The 20,009-nt window shown below is 37.8% G+C and overlaps 1 protein-coding gene and 1 long non-coding RNA gene across 9 annotated transcripts in view; one reads left to right on the forward strand and one right to left on the reverse strand.

Annotated features, from left to right (window-relative positions):
* LOC137236714 (uncharacterized) overlaps positions 1-20,009 on the reverse strand; it is a 135,118-nt gene that overhangs the window by 45,577 nt on the left and 69,532 nt on the right. The gene's annotated exons all lie outside the window — the stretch shown is intronic.
* LOC137236710 (protein transport protein Sec24C-like) lies at positions 5,924-14,711 on the forward strand. Of its 8 annotated transcripts, XM_067759643.1 has the most exons (11): positions 5,944-6,178; positions 6,737-6,802; positions 6,864-7,340; positions 7,405-7,631; positions 7,692-7,921; positions 7,978-8,317; positions 8,371-8,661; positions 8,727-8,869; positions 8,927-9,247; positions 13,305-13,681; positions 13,741-14,711. In XM_067759643.1, the coding sequence occupies exons 4-5, from the start codon at positions 7,486-7,488 to the stop codon at positions 7,861-7,863; spliced, it is 318 nt and encodes a 105-aa protein (XP_067615744.1). In that variant the 5' UTR covers positions 5,944-6,178; positions 6,737-6,802; positions 6,864-7,340; positions 7,405-7,485; the 3' UTR covers positions 7,864-7,921; positions 7,978-8,317; positions 8,371-8,661; positions 8,727-8,869; positions 8,927-9,247; positions 13,305-13,681; positions 13,741-14,711. The 8 variants fall into 8 exon arrangements, 7 of the variants coding, with proteins under 7 accessions (XP_067615746.1, XP_067615744.1, XP_067615745.1 ...); XM_067759645.1 differs by having other exon boundaries at positions 5,924-6,802; positions 7,692-7,903; XM_067759644.1 differs by having other exon boundaries at positions 5,944-6,802; positions 8,717-8,869.

The raw sequence follows: 20,009 nt of genomic DNA on the forward strand, positions 1-20,009 counted from the left end.
CATCGAGTTTAAATGCATCCGAATCATACTAGGCCGGGGTCACATTTACTTAGCCGTTTGCTATATTCCACCGTCTTCTGATCTATCAGTGTATTTGCACCATATTTCACTGTTACAATCAGTCAACTCGATGATAAAGCCCACGGACTCAATGATTGTTTTAGGCGACTTTAACCTGCCACATATATCTTGGAATACCGTTGATCACAATATTGTCCCCGTATCATCCAAGATGCATAACAATTACTTTTTGGATGGAATTACTGATCTTTGCCTTAATCAGATCAACTTCTTTCCGAATAAGTATGGAAAATTCTTAGACTTAGCATTTGTTGACGACATATCTAAATTCTCTATAAATCGGTGTGAACCTCTTGTTTTGCCAGAAGACGTTTACCATCCTTCTCTTGAGATAACTTACGAAATCATAAGCAACGAAGTCGGCTGCACTAACAAAACACGTGTTCTACCAGATGTTTTGATTTTTCCAAAACTATTTCAACAATTTAAATAAAGAGCTTTCTGAGATAACGTGGCCTCGATATAAAGAGGATGTAGAGGAAAACGTTTTACATTTTAATAAAACCATTTATACTTTATTTGAAAAACATGTGCCCAAACGCACATGCTCGTACATTGAACCAGTGCAAGCTTGGTTTACTAAAGATTTAAAAGCTTTAAAAATAAGAAATCCTGTTTATTCAAATTATATAAGAGAACCGGTTTACATTCTCATTATGCACAGTACGCTATTTTCCGTCATAAGTATTTTGAACTTAATAAAAAGTGTTATAAAGCTTACATATGTAAAATTAAAAGAAACATTATTTGCCACCCGAAGTCTTTTTATCATTTCGTAAATTCTAAACGCAGAACTAACGGGTTTCCTTCTGCCATGAAGTTTAGAAATAGCATTTCCAGCGACGATCAAGAGATTGCAAACTTCTTCGCTCAATTTTTTCACTCTAATTACTCTGCTGTGGTTGATTAATCACCTACAAATTATCCGTATGAGCTCCATTCTAGTAACTCAATATATGCCCCACATTTGCTGCCTGAAGATGTTCTACTACATCTAAAGACCTTAAAAGAATCCTTCAAATACGGTCCCGATTTGATCCCAAAATGTTTTCTTAAAAAATGTGCGGAATACATTTACCAGCCCCTTACTGATCTGTTTAACCTCTCTTTAAAAAATGGCATTTTCCCGCTTTGGAAGGAATCTTTTCTTATCCCACTCCATAAAAAAGGAAGCAAGTCGTCTATTGAAAACTATCGTCGAATAGCAAAGCTCTCCGCTATCCCTAAGCTTTACGAAGCAATCATTACTAATCACCTTACATTTTCGATTACTACATTGATAGATAGTTCTCAGCATGGCTTTTGTAGAGCCAAATCAACACAACCAATTTGCTTAAATTTACAACTCACGTCTTTAATGGGTTTAGAAACAATCATCATACCGACGTTATATACACTGATTTCAGCAAAGCATTCGACAAAGTACGCCACTCATTACTTGTTTATAAACTCGAATTGCTTGGTTTTCAACCTGGCCTAACTCGCTGGATCTCCTCCTATCTTTGCGGTAGAACTCAAAGTCATTTTTAAAAACCTTTGTTCGAATGTCATCGATGTTCCCTCCGGTGTGCCTCAGGGCAGCCATCTCGGTCCTATTTTGTTTTTGATCTTTATAAACGATGTTTCCACAACTATAAAATATTCTAAAATTTGAATGTATGCCGACGACGTAAAACTTTTTAAGTCATACGCATCGGTTGAAGAACGTTCTGTACTCTAGGCGGATTTAAATCGTTTAGTTACTTGGTGTAATGCGAATTTTATGCCTCTTAACATAGAAAAATGTAAATCCATGTGTTTTTCACGTGGGAACATACAGCCAGCTTCCTACACAATTAATGGCCAAACTCTGGAAAGCGTTGATGTGTTTGACGATTTGGGAGTTACATGAATTGCAAACTTAGTTTCAACCCTCATATTAATGCCGAAGTCAATAAAGCGAGAGGAGTTTTAGCATTTGTGAAAAGATGGGCAAAAGAGTTTAGTGATCCTTACGTTACAAAAACCCTTTTTACATCATTGGTGAGGCCGATATTAGAATATGGATCGATAATTTGGAATCCGCGTTATCAAGTTCATGTGGATAGACTAGAATCAATTCAAAAACAGTTTTTACTTTTCGCCTTGAGAAATCTTCAATGGGCCTCTCCGTATAATCTTCCTCCTTACACTAATCGATAAAAACTAATAAATCTTCCTACACTTCCAAGTCGTAGAGAAATGCTAGGTGTACTATTTATCGCTAGACTTTTAAATGGATCGATTTCAAGCCCATTTCTTTTGAACGAAGTAAACTTGAATGTTCCATGCCGAGTTTCAAGGCATTATAAACCTATAATTCTTAAACAATGCAGAAGCAATTTCCAACTACACGAACCTTTTCTATGTTTGTGTGAAGACTATAACTCTCACTCGAGAATAATTGATGTTTCGGACTCGCTCTTTGCCATAAAAAGACGGTTCTATCTTCTCTTAATAATTAAAAAAATATATTTACTTTTAGTCTATTGTATTTTGTGAATCTATATTTCTCAGCTGATGAGTTTCTCTGTAGCTGAGCGGTTTTAGATCTCGGCGCTTAAGAAGCCACTGCCTCTCAAAGACTCGGTAACAAAAAAATTATAAATAACACATAAATAAGAATTAGGATACATAAAAAAAAAGCCTGCTTTCATCGGGCCACATAGGGGCAGTGCGCTGCCACAACGTCCGAGAAAAAAAAAAAACACATCAACGTCAATATATTGTTTCCATTCCCATTTCGCGTTGACGTGACGTTGATGTCGATGACGACACGAAGTGATGGTTGACGTTGACAACCATAATAAGGGTGAATGTCACCAGGCAAGTTGAAACATACTACAACTACTGTTCCATAGTTTGCATTGAATTGTTGGATTGTTCTCTGTTTTTTTGGTTATATTTGTGAAATTTCACTGTAACGTTAGAGTTTTAAATTAAATTTTGCAAAATTTATTTGCTGAAAATTAAACTTACCCAAAAATGTATAAGATTTCAGCAAAATTTAAATTAAATAATTTTTAAGAAGTAAAAAGCATAAATGCTAAAATAATTTTAGCCTCAAAATGTCTATCAAATAAAAAAAATAGAAGATATGAATGGCCTTCATTCGCTTCTTTCTATCTTACGTACTTCGCAATGAAATATGCCAGAAAATGGAGATGTACGAATAGTCTCTTGCGAACATTAATATTTTACAAAAACAATTATATATTTTGAAACGACATAAATGCGCTAGAATTTTTCCAGAAGTTCTCAGCAGGATAAAAGTGTCAAAAACTTGTATTGTCACTGATATTAGCATCACTAAGCTATACCATCACTAAGGCGATGCTAAGCGATATTTACGTCAATGATCAAATCATGTATACACATATATAAGGCAGCCGAGAGATGTCACACACAGATGCATTTACTTATACGCCTATGTGTGCGCGAGAGACTGTAAACTACAAACATTCACATCAATAATTCAATCTTTATGTATCTACATAAACGAATAAATAATTGCGTCTACACATATGTACCATGTACGAATACGAGCAGCGGAGAGTCATGCATATATCTGAGAAGTTTGAGAGCTACTGGACTAGTAGATTCTGGAAGCGCCTAAAAGATGTATAAAATTGTGCAATTTTAGTTATAGCTGAGAAGTTTGAGAGCTCATGGACAATGCTAGTAGATTCTAGAAAAAGGCGAACGAGGAAACCATAGAGTATAAAAGGCGGCAGATGTAGAGGCGCTGAAATTCAGTTTGAGTTGAGCTATCAATCAGTTATTGATTAAGCACGCGATCTGGTGGCCAATAGTAGAGTTTCATTTGAGTTATCAATCAGTTTGGTTATTAAGCCAGCGAGTAGCAAAGTATACATAAGTGTTATTGTGACGTACTTTAATAAAGGCCATTTTTCCATTATTCAATATTGGAGTTATTTATTCAACAGTTTAGTGATTCGAACTTAGCAGAGGATTGCAAATAAGAGGATTTGCAAGTAAATTCGTTACAGTATTGAAAAACGTGTCTGAAAGCGTAACTATGCCATTCATTGTGGATAAGACAAGTGTGATAACTTCTGCATAGATGTCAAAATTACAAATAGAATGGATCACCTAATTTTCAAAGTGACTATCGTGCTCTCATCCTGTATCTATTTCTATCACCCGCTGAAGCTAGGCGACCGTATGCGCCGCCATATTGAACATCCTGTCAAAACGCTGCCAAAGTGCCAAAAATTAGCCATCGTGAACATCCTGACGGATTGATAACTTGTTTTATCCACAATGATGCCATTTTTTAGCTGCTTGTAATTGTAAAATAAAAACAAAACCAATTTTTTTAATTCCAAATCACATTTTTTTATAGATTTTGAGATGCTGAACTCGAATATGTAAAAATATATATGTTCAAACAATAGTTAATCGAAAAGTACCATCAAAATGTATGCAATCGTTTTAGGTGAAATTTATATGAGCGAAAATGCCTTATACTGTTTTCACACCGACGGCTTATTGAATAATAAAGGCAGTTTTCTACATTAAGACGCATATTGAGCTCAATCTTCCCTACAAAATTCGAATCTATTATTATTTCATTAGTAGCTAATGATGTCAAAAGTACAATGCAACTCTGTTGGCAGCGTTACGCTTCCGTTTCCCCTTCTTAGTTTTTGGTGTGTTCAGTGCTTAAAAATGTCATTTGTCAAAGCAAATATCATTGTCTGCATGGCGGAACGATACAAGGTGGCCGCATCGAACAGCTGATTATAACCTTTTTTATTTGATTTGATACATCAACTACCGGCGCAGTACGATTTTGACATTTGTCCGTCGAATTTACAAGTACATGGCATTTTTTTGTTTGTAGGTATGTCACCATGCTCCCACCTTGTATCGTTCCGCCATGATTGTCTGTCATATAGCATTGTCATTTTATTCGCTTGAAATTTCATCCTTCATACTAATCGAGCAATTACTTCTGTGTGAAAGCAAAAAATTTACGATTTCATTAGCAGGTGAAATGAGATCATTAAGTTTCTGTGTGAAAACAGTATTATACTGTTTTCACACAGACGGCTTATTGAATAATAAAAGCAGTTTTCTACATTAAGACGCTTATTGAGCTCAATCTTCCCTACAAAATTCGAATCTATAATTATTTCATTAGTACCCTGCAAAAATCGTGTGACCAAAAACGCACACAGCCACACGAATTTTTGACAGGGGTGACGATTTGGAATGAAAAATTCTCCAAATGAAATAGCATGTTGACAAATTTAGCTTTCCCACAATGTATCGTGCTCTCTCGCACCTATTATTTTTATAGGGATAGCAAAATACGTCATTTTTGCCTGCAAAAAAATCCGCCATTTATAATTCAGCATAGTGGTGGGTAATGACACTATTTTTTGAGTGTTAACACAGTAGCACAGGCACACTTTGCAGTGTTAACACATTGTGTTGACACAATTGTGTTATAACTGATTATCGAAAGTCGATATGAGTGTTGGCACAATATCAGAGCACAGTAATGTGTTACTTACCTCTAACGCCACGTTTGACGCCATTTAGAAAAGTAAATCGTGGCAACATTTATCTTCTTTCATACTCCCATGTTTAGGGAATCTACGTTATATAACCACAAATTTTGTTTAAATAGAACATTTTCAACGTAGAGTATACATTTTTTGCCCACATCTTTTAAACGTATACACAGGCAAGATTATTAGTACAATCAACACACAAGCAAAACACAAGCACAATAGACTATGTATGTATGAATGTGCACTTACGATCTGAGTGTCATTCTCTGTGCTATAGAAACAGTCAGCTTTGTGCCATCGAGTGTGCCACTGTGTTATAAATTAATCGATAAGTGTGCGTGTGCGTGCCGCACATTACTGAGTGTTAACACAATAACACAGCACAGTGCTGTGTTACTCAGCCTTAATTCAGCAGAGACAGCAAAACATTTGGTGGTGGACAATTTTTTCAGTTTTAAGAGTTTTAAGTGGAATATCTCCGGAAAGATTTAATATTAAGAGGGAGTTCTCCAGATCACAAATATATATATTTTAAAGTGCGCAAACTTATAATTTAATAGTTATTTGGTGTTAAAGTTTGCAAATTTCTATACAAATTTTATATGTGTACGTATATATACATATGTGGCAGCACAGCTTTGTAATGTCATCAATAAAATATATATATATATATATATATGTGCATGTTGCTACAAAAGCGCGATTGATTTAATAAAAACATTTATAATAAGTAAAAACAATGCAAAAATGAAATGTGAAATATACAAAAATGCAATTTAAGTTTATCGTTGCCAATTTATATAGATATGTATGTGGATTAAGGTTTTGAAAGATGTGTAAATTGTAATTTAAAGTGCTATAGAAATTTGCTAAATTTGCAAACTTTAACAACAAATAACTTTTAAATTATAAGTGTGCGCACTTTATAATATATATATTTGTGATCGGGAGTACTCCCTCTTTCATTTGATACCAAGTTTTACCCCGAACTCGGGGGTGCTATTCTAAAATTTTCCCAAAGTCTTTAATATACAATGATTTTTGCTGTTTATTTCGACAAAAATTTTTGATTTGGTTTTTGTGCTCATCGAAAGAATTCACAATTATATAGCAGCATGCCGCGAATTATGATAAAATGTGGTGTGTTGAGAAATACTGAGGTAAGCATTTGACGCGACTGGTTACTCTTGGCCGTGTATTAACTAAATTGATAACTTTCAGGATGAAATCCTCAAAGCAGCTGTAATGAAATATGGCAAAAACCAGTGGTCACGTATTGCATCACTGCTGCACCGCAAATCTGCCAAGCAATGTAAGACACGCTGGTACGAATGGCTTGATCCTAGCATAAAGAAGACAGAATGGTCACGGGAGGAGGATAAAAGTTTTTGCATTTTGCCAAATTAATGCCAATACAATGGCGTACAATTGCGCCGATTATTTCAGAGGGTTAACTGGCATCAATTGTTCACACCAAATTGTTAGGTACAGGATTCGCCACGGGTGGGTGAGGTTGGCACTCACAACCCCTTGAATCATTTTGGTCGGCAGGTATGCCGCGGATATATTCTTGGCACTTGTTATTGATGGCTTTTATGATGCCACCAACACAACCTGGACAGACGCCAATGCTCAGTCAACCACCCAAGCCGGGTCAACCCCCAATACCCGGACACGTCCGGACGTCCTGGTTATAATGTATGCTAATACAACTAATAATTTACAAATTTGCTGATGATTATTTTTGTGTTATTTTCTTTAGCCACCACCTGCACCTGTTACTGGTAAATATCAACAGCCGCAACAGTATGATCAAGCCCAACGCCGTTTAGATCCCGATCAGATGCCAAATCCGATAAGCGTTATCATTGAAAATCAAAATAGCGCTGGTGGTGCTTTTATTGCTAATGAACAGGGTTTATTACCACCATTGGTGACCACAAAATATGTGGTAGAAGATCAGGGTAACTCCTCGCCACGTTACGTTAGGTATCGATAATCGAAATTAATGTTTTGTTTGGCAATTACATTGATCTTTCTTCTTTGCAGGTCGTCTTTGTATTGCATACCTGCAACAGCTGATTTATTAAAAACAACAGCTTTGTCCATTACACTTACCGTCTCACCAATGGCACGCACGGTTGAGGGTGAATATGAGCCACCCATTGTAAATTTTGGTGAATTGGGTGCAATTAGATGTAATCGTTGCAAGGCTCAATAGCAACTTGTAGATGCTGGTCGTCGTTTCCAATGTCTAATGTGTAAAGTAACAAGAGATGGTAAAAAAATCTTTCACTTTTACTTGTGTTCATTGATCCATATTTTTTCTCAACAGTGCCAACTGCATATTTCCAACATTTGGGCCATACCGGACAGCGTGTCGATAAATATGAACGTCCTGAACTTGTATTGGGTACATGAGTATTTGTGTAAAAAATGCTTGGGTACCGATAGCTCTCATGGTAAACCTCAACTCATATCCAACATCAATGCCTCGCATTCAATTGTGGCACTGTACGCACTACATTGGGTTCACGTAGTATGGACAAGCATATTGTTGATTCCAGTGGTAAGGCCACAATTTCAAATGATGGGGCAACCATTATGAAACTATTGGATATTGTGAATCCAGCCGTAAAACTCTAGTAGACATCGCCAAATTTCAAAATGCTGAGGTAAGTTTTTGGTTATATTAGAATGTGTAGAATAAAAATATTTCTCTTATCAGGTCGGCGATGGCACCACTTCAGTAGTATTTTAAGCATGTGAAATCTTAAAACAAGTTAAGCCAGATGTTGAGGAAGGCGTGCATGCACGTATCATCATTAAAGCTATACGTAAAGCATTACAATTATGCATGCTAAAATATGACATGGCTGTACATGTCGAAGCGCCAATCAAAGGAGCAACAAAGTGCTTTATTGGAAAAATGATCTGCCACAGCAATGTCCTCCAATGCCCAAGAGTATCAGAAAATTGTTGATGCTGAATGGCGTATTCTGTAGAATAAACTAGCTAAGTAAGGCGCCAATGTTGTGTTTTCTAAATTACCAATTGGCGATGTTGCTACACAGAATTTTGCAGATCGTGATATGTTCTGTGCTGTTCATGTACCAGAAGAAGATTGGAAACGTAGAATGAAAGCTTGTGGTGGTGCTGTTATGACTACAGCTAATGATATTAATTCAAGTGTTTTGGGTCAATGTGATTACTTTGAAGAACGTCAGGTTGGTGGTGAACGTTTCAATATTTTCCAAGGTTTGACATTAATTTCATTTTTATAGTTTATAATTATTTAAAGGTTGCGTTAATGCTAGAACAAGTACATTGATTTTACGTGGCAGTGTTGAACAATTTTTGGAAGAAACTGAGCTTCGTTACATGATGCTATAATGCTTGTGCGGCGTACAATTAAACATGATTCTGTTGTTGCTGTTAAGTCAAAATACAAATTGAAAAAAATGTCTAATCTTAGGGCCTCATTCTCTATTACGAAACGAACTTTCGATGCGGATCAGAGACGAATCGCTAGTGTAATTGCACTATGTTAAACAATGGCAACTTATCACTTGACAATTACTTTTGCCTTCCTGTTAGTTAGAAAGGTAAAGACCGAACGAAAATGATAGAGAATACCATTGCTAGACGAAATCGTTTGGAGGCGAGTAGTTCGTCTGAGCTATCGTTCGCAATACAGAATGAAGCCTTTAAATTGTTAAGTAATATAATGAAAAGATTGTGTCCAAATACCCCCCAGCGGCTTAGGGGGTCAGAATTTACCTGCGGTAGGTATGCCTGTCGTAAGAGGCGACTAAAATACCAGATTCAAGGGGCTGTGTATCGCAACCCTTCAGGTTGCCAGCGCAATATATAGCTTCTCTAAAGCCAATTGTCAACCTCACCTATCCGCGGCGAATCCTGTTTCACTAACAGACGAGGATCTGGGGGGGGAGGGGGGGGGGTGGATAGGGAGGGATGGCCAGAAGGTTTAATGTGGCCACATAAATCGTTCCCGAGATGGTCGGGCTAGCAATTTAATGGTGCTGTGTTACCGGAGCGTACCGGATCTGTATCCGGCTAAAGGACCATCACATCGATAACACTCCCCAAAGCCTTCGGGGAGCAACCTTATCGCTACAAAAACAACAACATTGTGTCCAAATCCCGAAAAAAAAAACTATAAAATTTGTGTCAGTGAAATGATAATTATTGCTTTTGGTTGTTAGTTTTGAGGCATAGTCATCGAGTTCCTCTGATCGTATATGCCGGTTCTTTTGCATTCTTTTACATGCATAAAGTGCCGTTGAAGCCTTCCTCACCCTCTCCTCCACGTTGAGCTTCCATGACAGCTTACTGTCTAGGATCATTCCTAGATATTTTGTGCAAGGTTTCTCCCGTAGGGTCGCCCCTCCTAACTTAGACCTGGTCCAATTAGGGACCTTGTACCTCTTTGTAAACAAGACCATATGCAACGTCATCTGCGTAAACCGTAAGTTTTTCTGGTCCCTCGTAGAATCCCCTAAGCAGTTGGTTAATGACCAGCGTCCACAGCAGAGGTGATAGCACCCCTCCCTGCGGAGTGCCCCTGTCCTCTAATTTCGTGGCCGCGTACAATCCCCATTGCGATGTAATCTTACTGCAGTTTAACATGCAGTCGATCCATCTGGGTAAGGCTGGATGTACTTTAACGTAATTAAGACCATCAATAATCGCTCATTTAGAAAGCCCCGGCAATGCTTAAGAAGACTTCTAGAGCATATTCCTTATATTCCAGGGCTTTTTCTATGCTTATTACCACCCTATGCAATGCGGTGTCTACTGACTTGCCTTTGGTGTACGCCTGTTGTGTTGTGGAGAGCAGCTTTTCATCCACGTTGGACTTTATGTACACATCTATCAGCCTCTCAAAGGTTTTGAGCAGAAATGATGGTAAGCTATTGGGTCTATAATCTTTGGGACACACGTGACCGATCTTCCCCGCCTTTGGTAGGAAAGATACACGAGCAGTTCCCAAGAGTGCGGTACATGATTCAGTTTATGCACCCATCGAATATTATTTTAAGCCATCCCACGACCGCTCTACTTGAAACTTGTAGCATGTCCGGACATGTACCATCTGAGCCCGGCGATTTCACCACCACTACGAGGTCCTCAGTAGTGTAATTAGGCAGCATATATGAATGCAGCTGTTTCCTTACCATTACTACACCTCGCACCCGTCCTTCCGTTTGCGCATAGTAAACGCCAAATCCGCGCGCGCTAAGTCCAGAAACCTTTCCTCCCGATGGAAGCCACGGCTCCCGGATCAGCGCGTTAGGAGGAGGAGTTCGCTCGACGCCACTTTACTGTGTTGGAGGCTTATCTGTAGGACTCGCAGCACCAATGGGCTGCTTGTCCCCCTCCAGCACCTTCATTGTGCCGTCGTCGTCCTCCCCTAGCCCTTTTGGTTTAGAGTGTTCGAAGCCCCCTTCAGCCTCTTGTACCTGTTGTGCCGGGTGTTCCTCTGTGCGACTCACAGCACCATCTGGCTGTTGGTCCCCTTCTAACACATTCGGAGTGACGTGGGCTACCTCCACCTGTCTTTTTTGCCTTAGGCTTTTGATGTCCTTTTCGACTTCGCCCACGTCCAGCGTGCTAGGACTTTAATACCCGCGACTTCTTTTCCTGAGTCGCATATAAATTTTGCCTGAACCTAAGGACATTTTTCCAAGCTGCGCGTACAATATATCCTCCGCCTGCTTGTTTATTTCGAAGATGTATAACTGACCTTCCTCCGTAGGCCGAGATACAGTAAGTACCTTCCAATCATGTGTCGGTATCTTCGGATTCTGATTCTGCAAAAGTCGCAGTGTATCCTCCGACTTCATAACGCATGGTATCCATACCTTAACTTTTGGTACCTTGGGGATTTGCACTTTATCCACCATCTCAAAACGCGCGTTCGTGCCCTGCCTTTGGAGGTTTGGAACCTCTTCATCCAGCCACCGCAAGCTCGCGATGTTGTCGCACGCTATCATCTTCATACCATTATACCATCCCCCGAATCAAAGGTTGGAAGGAGCTTGCTTGGTTATTCCCGCATCATCTTAAGCATTAAGCTAATAAGCTCCTTTTCTACAGATCTCCACCTTTCACTAGTCATCTGTTCGAAAGGACTGCTACGATCAACCAGCGCCACAGTCAGTGACTGCTTTGCCACATCACTCATCTTCTCGGGAAAAGCAGGCGTCTTAGTGTTATTTCCCTTTGGCACCTCCGAGAAAGTCGGAGTCTTAGCGTTATCTCCCTTTGGCTTATCTCCTACTTCCATAGTTGGAACTTCCCTCTGACTCGCAGCCTTCGAGGTAGTTGCTACCTCGCTTTTGGGGCCCATCTGTCTTACAGCTTTGGGCCTACTTGTCTTGTCTATGGGACTGCCCTGCGTCGCGGCTCTGGGACTGGGCCCTTTCTGCCTCTTGAAAGCAGGCTTGTCGCCTTCCGCCGAACGTTGCCTTTTCATTCTGCCATTCGACGCTTCTTCCTCCTCATACCGGTTGTAGAACCGAGGGTTTCTCGCAGTAAACCTTTTGAACTGCCTTCGACCTACTTCTACCGCCTCATGAGCCCATGCCAAGCGCTCGATCTCCTCTTCTGTTGGGTCCACCACTGCTTCCAAGGGTTGTACAATTCTTAGTACTGCACGGTACTTCGAAAGTGCTCTTTGCTCCGTACCCTTCTCCACTCTTCTACTCCTTTTTCATTTGTGTGCTTCTCCAACACGGAGTTCATTGAATCAGCACTACTCTCGCTCCCCGAGTCCGACGCATCGCTTAATGCGTATTTGTCGTCCTTGGCTTGCGGCTCAGTCCTCTTCTTATCATCGTCCATATGAAAATTAGGTAATGAGTCGTTCATCTTGGTCGTACGACCACCAGCCCGACAAGGCGGGCTCAGCGGTCCAGTATTATATACGGGGAAAGAACCGTCAGCCACAGCAGCGCCCCTTACTGTTGTAAGGCCATCAATACTTCCCGGGGTGGTCCGGTATCGGGAAGGCTCCGTTCGAATACAGCCGAATTTATCCCCTGGATACAAATCGTCCAATAGGCACGGTCCGCATAACACCCTGGATTAGGGGGTTGGCAGTTCTTGGTCACCGACATCCCGCCGCCCTCCTATGAGGCGAAACGGCGTAGATGCCAGTCCTAAACAGCTCCTACTCATAGTCGGGCACTATGGAGATCGGCTAAGCCCTCACACCAACGACGATTTTCGTTACAATTGCTAGTGCATGCTCTCCAAGATGTAGATCCTGATCGAAAGTCACACCCAAAATTTTAGGGTGTAAGACAGTCGGTAGGGTAATGCCATATGGTCGACATTTGGCGCGGTCATGTTTTAAATAAGGTCACCGATGATTTGGTTGGTGACAATATCAGGTTTCGCGAGGCGACAAAACTGGAGAGATTGGGAAGATAGCTGTTTATTTTATTACAAAGCTCATCGATGTAGGAAACAATAGCATAGGCGTAGAAGCAATAGTGAATCCTGGTGGTAAAGGTAGCTATTGATATGTAGAAGTTAAGCAGAAGTTTGAATATGAGTTTTTTTAAGTTATAGCAAAAAAAGTGTTTTTTTTTTTTTGATTTTATTAAATTTTATAAAATGTTTCTTCCTCTACAGTTCTATTTCGGTATTGGATGGTAAATATGGCTTTCGCATTTTCTTCATCAATAACTGTGAAAAGGTGGAAGAAATCTATGCGTGTAAATCTCACATAGTCGATCGTTTCTTCAATAGCTCTCTAGTGGTGATGATGACAGCAGAGAAACCCAACTGTTTATAAATGTTACACTTCAAAAAGAATCAAAATATCTGCCATTGCGTCTACGGCTCAAATACCCACAGTATATGAATGAATCGATTGCACCTAATTGTCTGCCTAACGGATAGTATACATATTCATCAAATCGAAAATATTGCACCAAACGAACTGGGTCTGAATACTGAAACAGTACACATATTCAAAATCGATGAGGAGGCAGTGATTATGGTATAGGGTGAGTTGTTGAACAACATACGAAAACCACTTTAACCCATCTATATATTTGCATTACAGCTAAAGCTTTACAAACAGCAAAAATTGCTGGCGTCAAGCAATTGGAAAAGGCAGTGAAGCATTCATCACACTGTACGGATGGTATAAAGTTAGAAACTGCGAGTTTATTTATTATTAAAATTCTTCCATTTCCTTTTTATCAACTGTATTAATTTAAGTTACAATTTCATGTACATATATAATAAGGTATGTCGTGATACGATTGCTGTTGGAATTAGATTTGAAACCAATCAATACTCCTGCTAGGCTTTCAGAATTATTGCTTGAATGATTAGATTTAGAACAATAATAAGTCTGACTCAATTACTAGTCCTACATTTTTTAATTCATATTTTACTTTATTACTTTCAAATTCAATTACGACAGCAATCCGATTCCACGACAGCTTTGAATATTCTTGATCTGAAAAAAAGAGTAAATCCCATCTGTTGTTGATTTAAATTGATTCAAATAGTTGGTTTTTTCTAAAGCTTAAAATTATCTTCTGTTCGCTTGGAAAAGATTTCAATTGGAAAATAAAAACCAATAAGGCGAGTTTATTTATTATTAAAATACTTACTTTTCTTTATATCAACTGTATTAATTTAAGTTACAATTTCATATACATATATAATAAGGTATGTCGTGATACGATTGCTGTCGGAATTAGATTTGAAACCAATCAATACTCCTGCTAAGGGTTGCGGAATTATTGCTTGAATGATTAGATTTAGAACAATAATAAGTCTGACTCAATTACTAGTCCTACATTTTTAAATTCATATTTTACTTTATTACTTTAAAATTCAATTACGACAGCAATCGGATTCCACGACAGCTTTGAATATTCTTGATCTGAAAAAAAGAGTAAATCGAATCTGTTTCAACAAATTGATTCAAATAATTGGAGTTTTTTCTAAAGCTTAAAATTATTTTCTGCTCGCTTAGAAAAGATTTCAATTGGAAAACAAAAACCAATCAAGCGAGTTTATTTATTATTAAAGTACTTACTTCTTTTTTATATAAACTGTATTAATATAAGTTCCAATTTCATGTACATATATAATAATAATGAAAATAATAAATATTGAAAATTCAATTTTTTGGTTCATATTTTATTCATATGACTGCTCCAGGTAACGTAAATCTGCAGATAAAATTCATGTTATATGGCGGTTATATAAATGGTAAAACCGCAGTAAAATTTACTGTCAAATGACTCGAAAATGTAGAGTGAAATGACGGAGAATAGGACCGCCATTTGACGAGCATTGTGACGTGTGTGAGCAGCACAGCACTATGCCCACATCCTACAAGTGGGAGCGGAATGCACAATCACATAAATAGGTACGAAATGGGAAAAAAATGTAAAAAATCTACTCTTGCTAGTGCAAACGTGACTAAAATTTAATAAGGGCCGTGACCGCACAATGACGGTCAAATGACTAGTCAAATGACGTGGAGCGTTTTTGCAGGGTAGCTAATCGAATGCCTAATGAAGTCAAAAGCACAATGCAACTCTGTTGGGAGCGTTCAGTTTCTTAGTTTTTGGTGTGTTCAGTGCTTAAAAATGTCATTTGTCAAAGTAAATGTCATTGTCTGCATGGCGGAACGATACAAGGTGGCCGCATCGAACAGCTGATTATAACCTTTTTTTATTTGATTTGATACATCAACTTCCGGTTGATTTTGACATTTGTCCATCGAATTTACAAAAACAAAGTACATGGAGTTCTTATTTATGTATGTAGGTATGTCGCCATGCTGCCACCTTGTATCGTTTCGCCATGATTGTCTGTCATATAGCATTGTCATTTTATTCGCTTCACATTTCATCCTTCATACTAATCGAGCAGTTACTTCTGTGTGAAAGCAAAAAATTTACGATTTCATTAGAAGGTGAAATGAGATCATTAAGTTTCTGTGTGAAAACAGTATTAGATTTTCTTGTTAATTAGTAACGAGTTAAATGTTCGCTTCTATCAAATGCACTGAAAATCTATCAGTTGCATACATTTGGCCACTCTTAAAGTGAAAATGTCTGTTTTAACCTATAGTTCTGTTTTAAATTCTAGTTCAGCAACTCAAAATCTATAGTAGAAAGAAAAAAGATTTTAGTTTATTTTTAATGATTAAAAAACGGTAAAAAAAAACGCAACATGATTTTTTTTTTTTTTTGAAAACGTTCAATATTTAGTTTTGAAATTTTGATCAACATCCAATTTTTCTCATATCGGCAAAGAATTGGCCTATCAAGGTTTTTTTTTGCTTGATAACTCAAGCCTAAACCGTTACAGAGAGGTGACACGGGACTTAGATTTATTAGGAAAGGTTTCCGAAACATTCTCCCCATTGCCTATGGTAGTAATAACAAGTAAGGAAGGCTAAGTTCGGGTGTAACCGAACATTACATACTCAGTTGAGAGCTGTGGAGACAAAGTAAGGGAAAATCACCATGTTGTAAAAAGAACCTAGGGTAACCCTGGCGTGTGTTTGTATGACATGTGTATCAAATGGAAGGTATTAAAGAGTATTTTAAAGGAAGTGGGCCATAGTTCTATAGATGGACGCCATTTAGGGATATCGCCATAAAGGTGGACCAGGCCTGACTCTAGAATTTGTTTGTACAATATGGGTATCAAATGAAATGTGTTAATGATAATTTTAAAAGGGAGTGGGCCTAAGTTCTATAGGTGGACGCCTTTTCGAGAGATCGCCATAAAGGTGGGCCAGGGGTGACTCTAGAATTTATTTTGTACGATATGGGTATCAAATGAAAGGTATTAATGAGTATTTTAAAAGGGTGTGGGTCTAAGTTCTATAGATGGACACCTTTTCGAGATATCGCCATAAAGATGGACCAGGGGTGACTCTAGAATTTGTTTGTACGATATGAGTATCAAATGAAAGGTGTTAATTGGTATTTTAAAAGGGCGTGGGCCTTAGTTCTATAGGTGGACGCCTTTTCCGAATATCGTTATAAAAGTGGACCAGGGTTGACTCTAGAATGCGTTTGTACAATATGGGTATCAAACGAAAGGTGTTAATAAGTGTTTTAAAAGGGAGTGGGCCTTAGTTGTATGGGTGGACGCCTTTTCGGGATATCGCCATAAACGTGGACCAGGGGTGACTCTAGAATGCGTTTGTACAATATGGGTATCAAATGAAAGGTGTTAATGAGTATTTTAAAAGGGCGTGGGCCTTAGTTCTATAGGTGGACGGCTTTTCGAGATATCGCCATAAAGGTGGGCCAGGGGTGACTCTAGAATTTGTTTGTACGATATGGGTATCAAATGAAAGGTGTTAATGAGTATTTTAAAAGGGCGTGGGTCTTAGTTCTATAGGTGGACGCCTTTTCGAGATATCGCCATAAAGGTGGGCCAGGGGTGACTCTAGAATTTTTTTGTACGATATGGGTATCAAATGAAAGGTGTTAATGAGTATTTTAAAAGGGCGTGGGCCTTAGTTCTATAGGTGGACGCCTTTTCGAGATATCGCCATAAAGGTGGACCAGGGGTGCCTCTAGAATGTGTTTGTACGATATTGGTATCAAATTAAAGGTATTAATGAGGGTTTTAAAAGAGAGTGGCACTTAGTTGTATATGTAAAATGTGGACCAGATTGATCCAGAACATCATCTGTCGGGTACCGCTAGTTTATTTATATATGTAATACCACTAACAGTATTCCTTCCAAGATTCCAAGGGCTTTTGATTTCGCCCTGCAAAACTTTTTCATTTTCTTCTACTTATCACACCCATTTTACCAAGTTTTTTCTAAAGTTATATTTTGCGTCAATAGACCAATACAATTACCATGTTTCATCCCTTTTTTCGTATTTGGCATATAATTATGGCATTTTTTTCATTTTTCGTAATTTTCGATATCGAAAAAGTGGGCGTGTTCATAGTCGGCCATTTTTTACACCAATACAAAGTGAGTTCAGATAAGTACGTGAACTGAGTTTAGTAAAGATATATCGATTTTTGCTCAAGTTATCGTGTTAACGGCCGGCGGAAGGACAGACGGTCGACTGTGTATAAAAACTGGGCGTGGCTTCAACCGATTTCGCCCTTTTTCACAGAAAACAGTTATCGTCCTAGAATCTAAGCCTCTACCAAATTTCACAAGGATTGGTAAATTTTTGTTCGACTTATGGCATTAAAATTATCCTAGACAAATGAAATGAAAAAGGGCGAAGCCACGCCCATTTTGAAATTTTCTTTTATTTTTATATTTTGTTGCAACATATCATTACTGGAGTTGAATGTTGACATAATTTACTTATATACTGTAAATATATTAACTTTTCTTTTAAAATTTGAATTTTAAAAAAAAAATTTTTAAAAAGTGGTCGTGGTCGTTCTCCGATTTTGCTAATTTTTATTAAGCAGACATATAGTAATAAGAGTAACGTTCCTGCCAAATTTCATCATGATATCTTCAACGACTGCCAAACTACAGCTTGCAAAACTTCTAAATTACCTTCTTTTGAAAGTGGGCGGTGCCACGCCCATTTTCCAACATTTTACTAGTTTTCTGTTCTGCGTCATAAGTTCAACTCACCTACCAAGTTTCATCGCTTAATCCATATTTGGTAATGAATTATTGCACTTTTTCGATTTTTCAAAATTTTCGATATCGAAAAAGTGGGCGTGGTTATTGCCCGATATCGTTCATTTTAAATAGCGATCTGAGATGAGTGCCCAGGAACCTACATACCAAATTTCATCAAGATACCTCGAAATTTACTCAAGTTATCGTGTTAACGGACAGACGGACGGACGGACGGAGCTCTGCTCAACTGAGTATAAAACCGGAAATGATATAAATAATGAAATAACCTTATTGTAAAATCTAAAAGAAGAGTTTAACGCGACCGCAGGTCGATAAAAACGATATTAATTCTAACTTTATCAAACACTGGTCATTTCAAAAAAAAAAAAAAATGTCCGCTCGTTACTTTTCATATCGTCGGCTGCCAAGTACAATTTTTTCAAAAATTACTTTTTGATTCAGTTTGATAGAACAAGAGGTAATGTTCAAATATTGGCTACACATACAATAAATGAACTTCGTGATCAGTTCACTTTCTAGTTATGCTTTCAATGAAAAATTCGAATAGTTTTTTGCTGCCATTTAAAGTTTTTTTAAGTCAAGTAGCATTAGGGTTGCCATATTTTTTTCAGGTTAAGGGGTAATAAATATAAACAAATTATTATGAAAGGCGTCTATAACTCATTACAAGTGTATAAATTGAATGGACAATAAAAATTCAAGACCATATTTATATCTACTTACACTATAATGGTAGTATGGATATCAGACGCAAGAAGACAAGCCCGCCTATTAAAAAGAGAAAAAAAAATGTTTAACTGTTGGAAAGACAGATGTAGTAAAAAGCTTTGTAAAATATGACACAAACAACTAGACCACTAAGTAGTGATGCTAAAACGTGGGATGTATGTTGAATTTTTAACGAAAAAAGGAGTAAAAAGTCAAAAAGGATTTCCGCAAGCTAACAGAAGGAAAAGTGCGAATTACACACAAACATATCTGGCCCACCTTATTATTTGGTATAAAAGAGTTATATACTTACAAATATACTATTAAAACTAATATAAGGGTGTTAAAAATTGAGCCATGCGAGCACACCCTTCACATAAACAGTTTTTCATATAGATGCACTTAACGCAATCTTATGCATGATGAGTAGATTTAATGTATTTTAAGGAAAACGGTAGATCCAGTGACACTGGCGCAATATGACAAGAAAAAGTAGTCAACTTTCAACTTTTGCTGCAGGCAAAGCATAAGAAGAAAAGTTCGACATTTGCTTTGGCTAAGGGTGCTTTCTCACTATCCAAGTGAAATTATTTTCCCACTTGGTACTTTTTAACATTTTTAACAGTTCAAAACTGCAACTTAACAAATTAATAGAACACAATATGTGTTAGGAAGTATTTGTTTCTTGTATAGTGAGAATGTTTATAACAGTGCTTCGCGAAATTTTATATGTGAATGGACAAGGCGAAAATAACTTCAATTGCTAAGTCTGAAGCTCCTTCATATTTACAAACGCAACATCTTGCGTGATTGTGGTGATGTTACTGGCATGCATAAGATTACGTTTACGCATCTATATGAAAAACTTCATTGTGGATCGGAACAATTTCTTTTCAACAGTTCAATTGTACAAGAAATATGCAACAAACGTATCTCTACAACAAAGTGTCTGTTAAGCCAGTGAATATCACCAATTGTGCTTCAATTAAGTTTATCCTAAAACT

The sequence above is a fragment of the Eurosta solidaginis genome, chromosome 1, assembly GCF_040869045.1.
Source record: "Eurosta solidaginis isolate ZX-2024a chromosome 1, ASM4086904v1, whole genome shotgun sequence".
Lineage (NCBI taxonomy): Eukaryota > Metazoa > Arthropoda > Insecta > Diptera > Tephritidae > Eurosta > Eurosta solidaginis.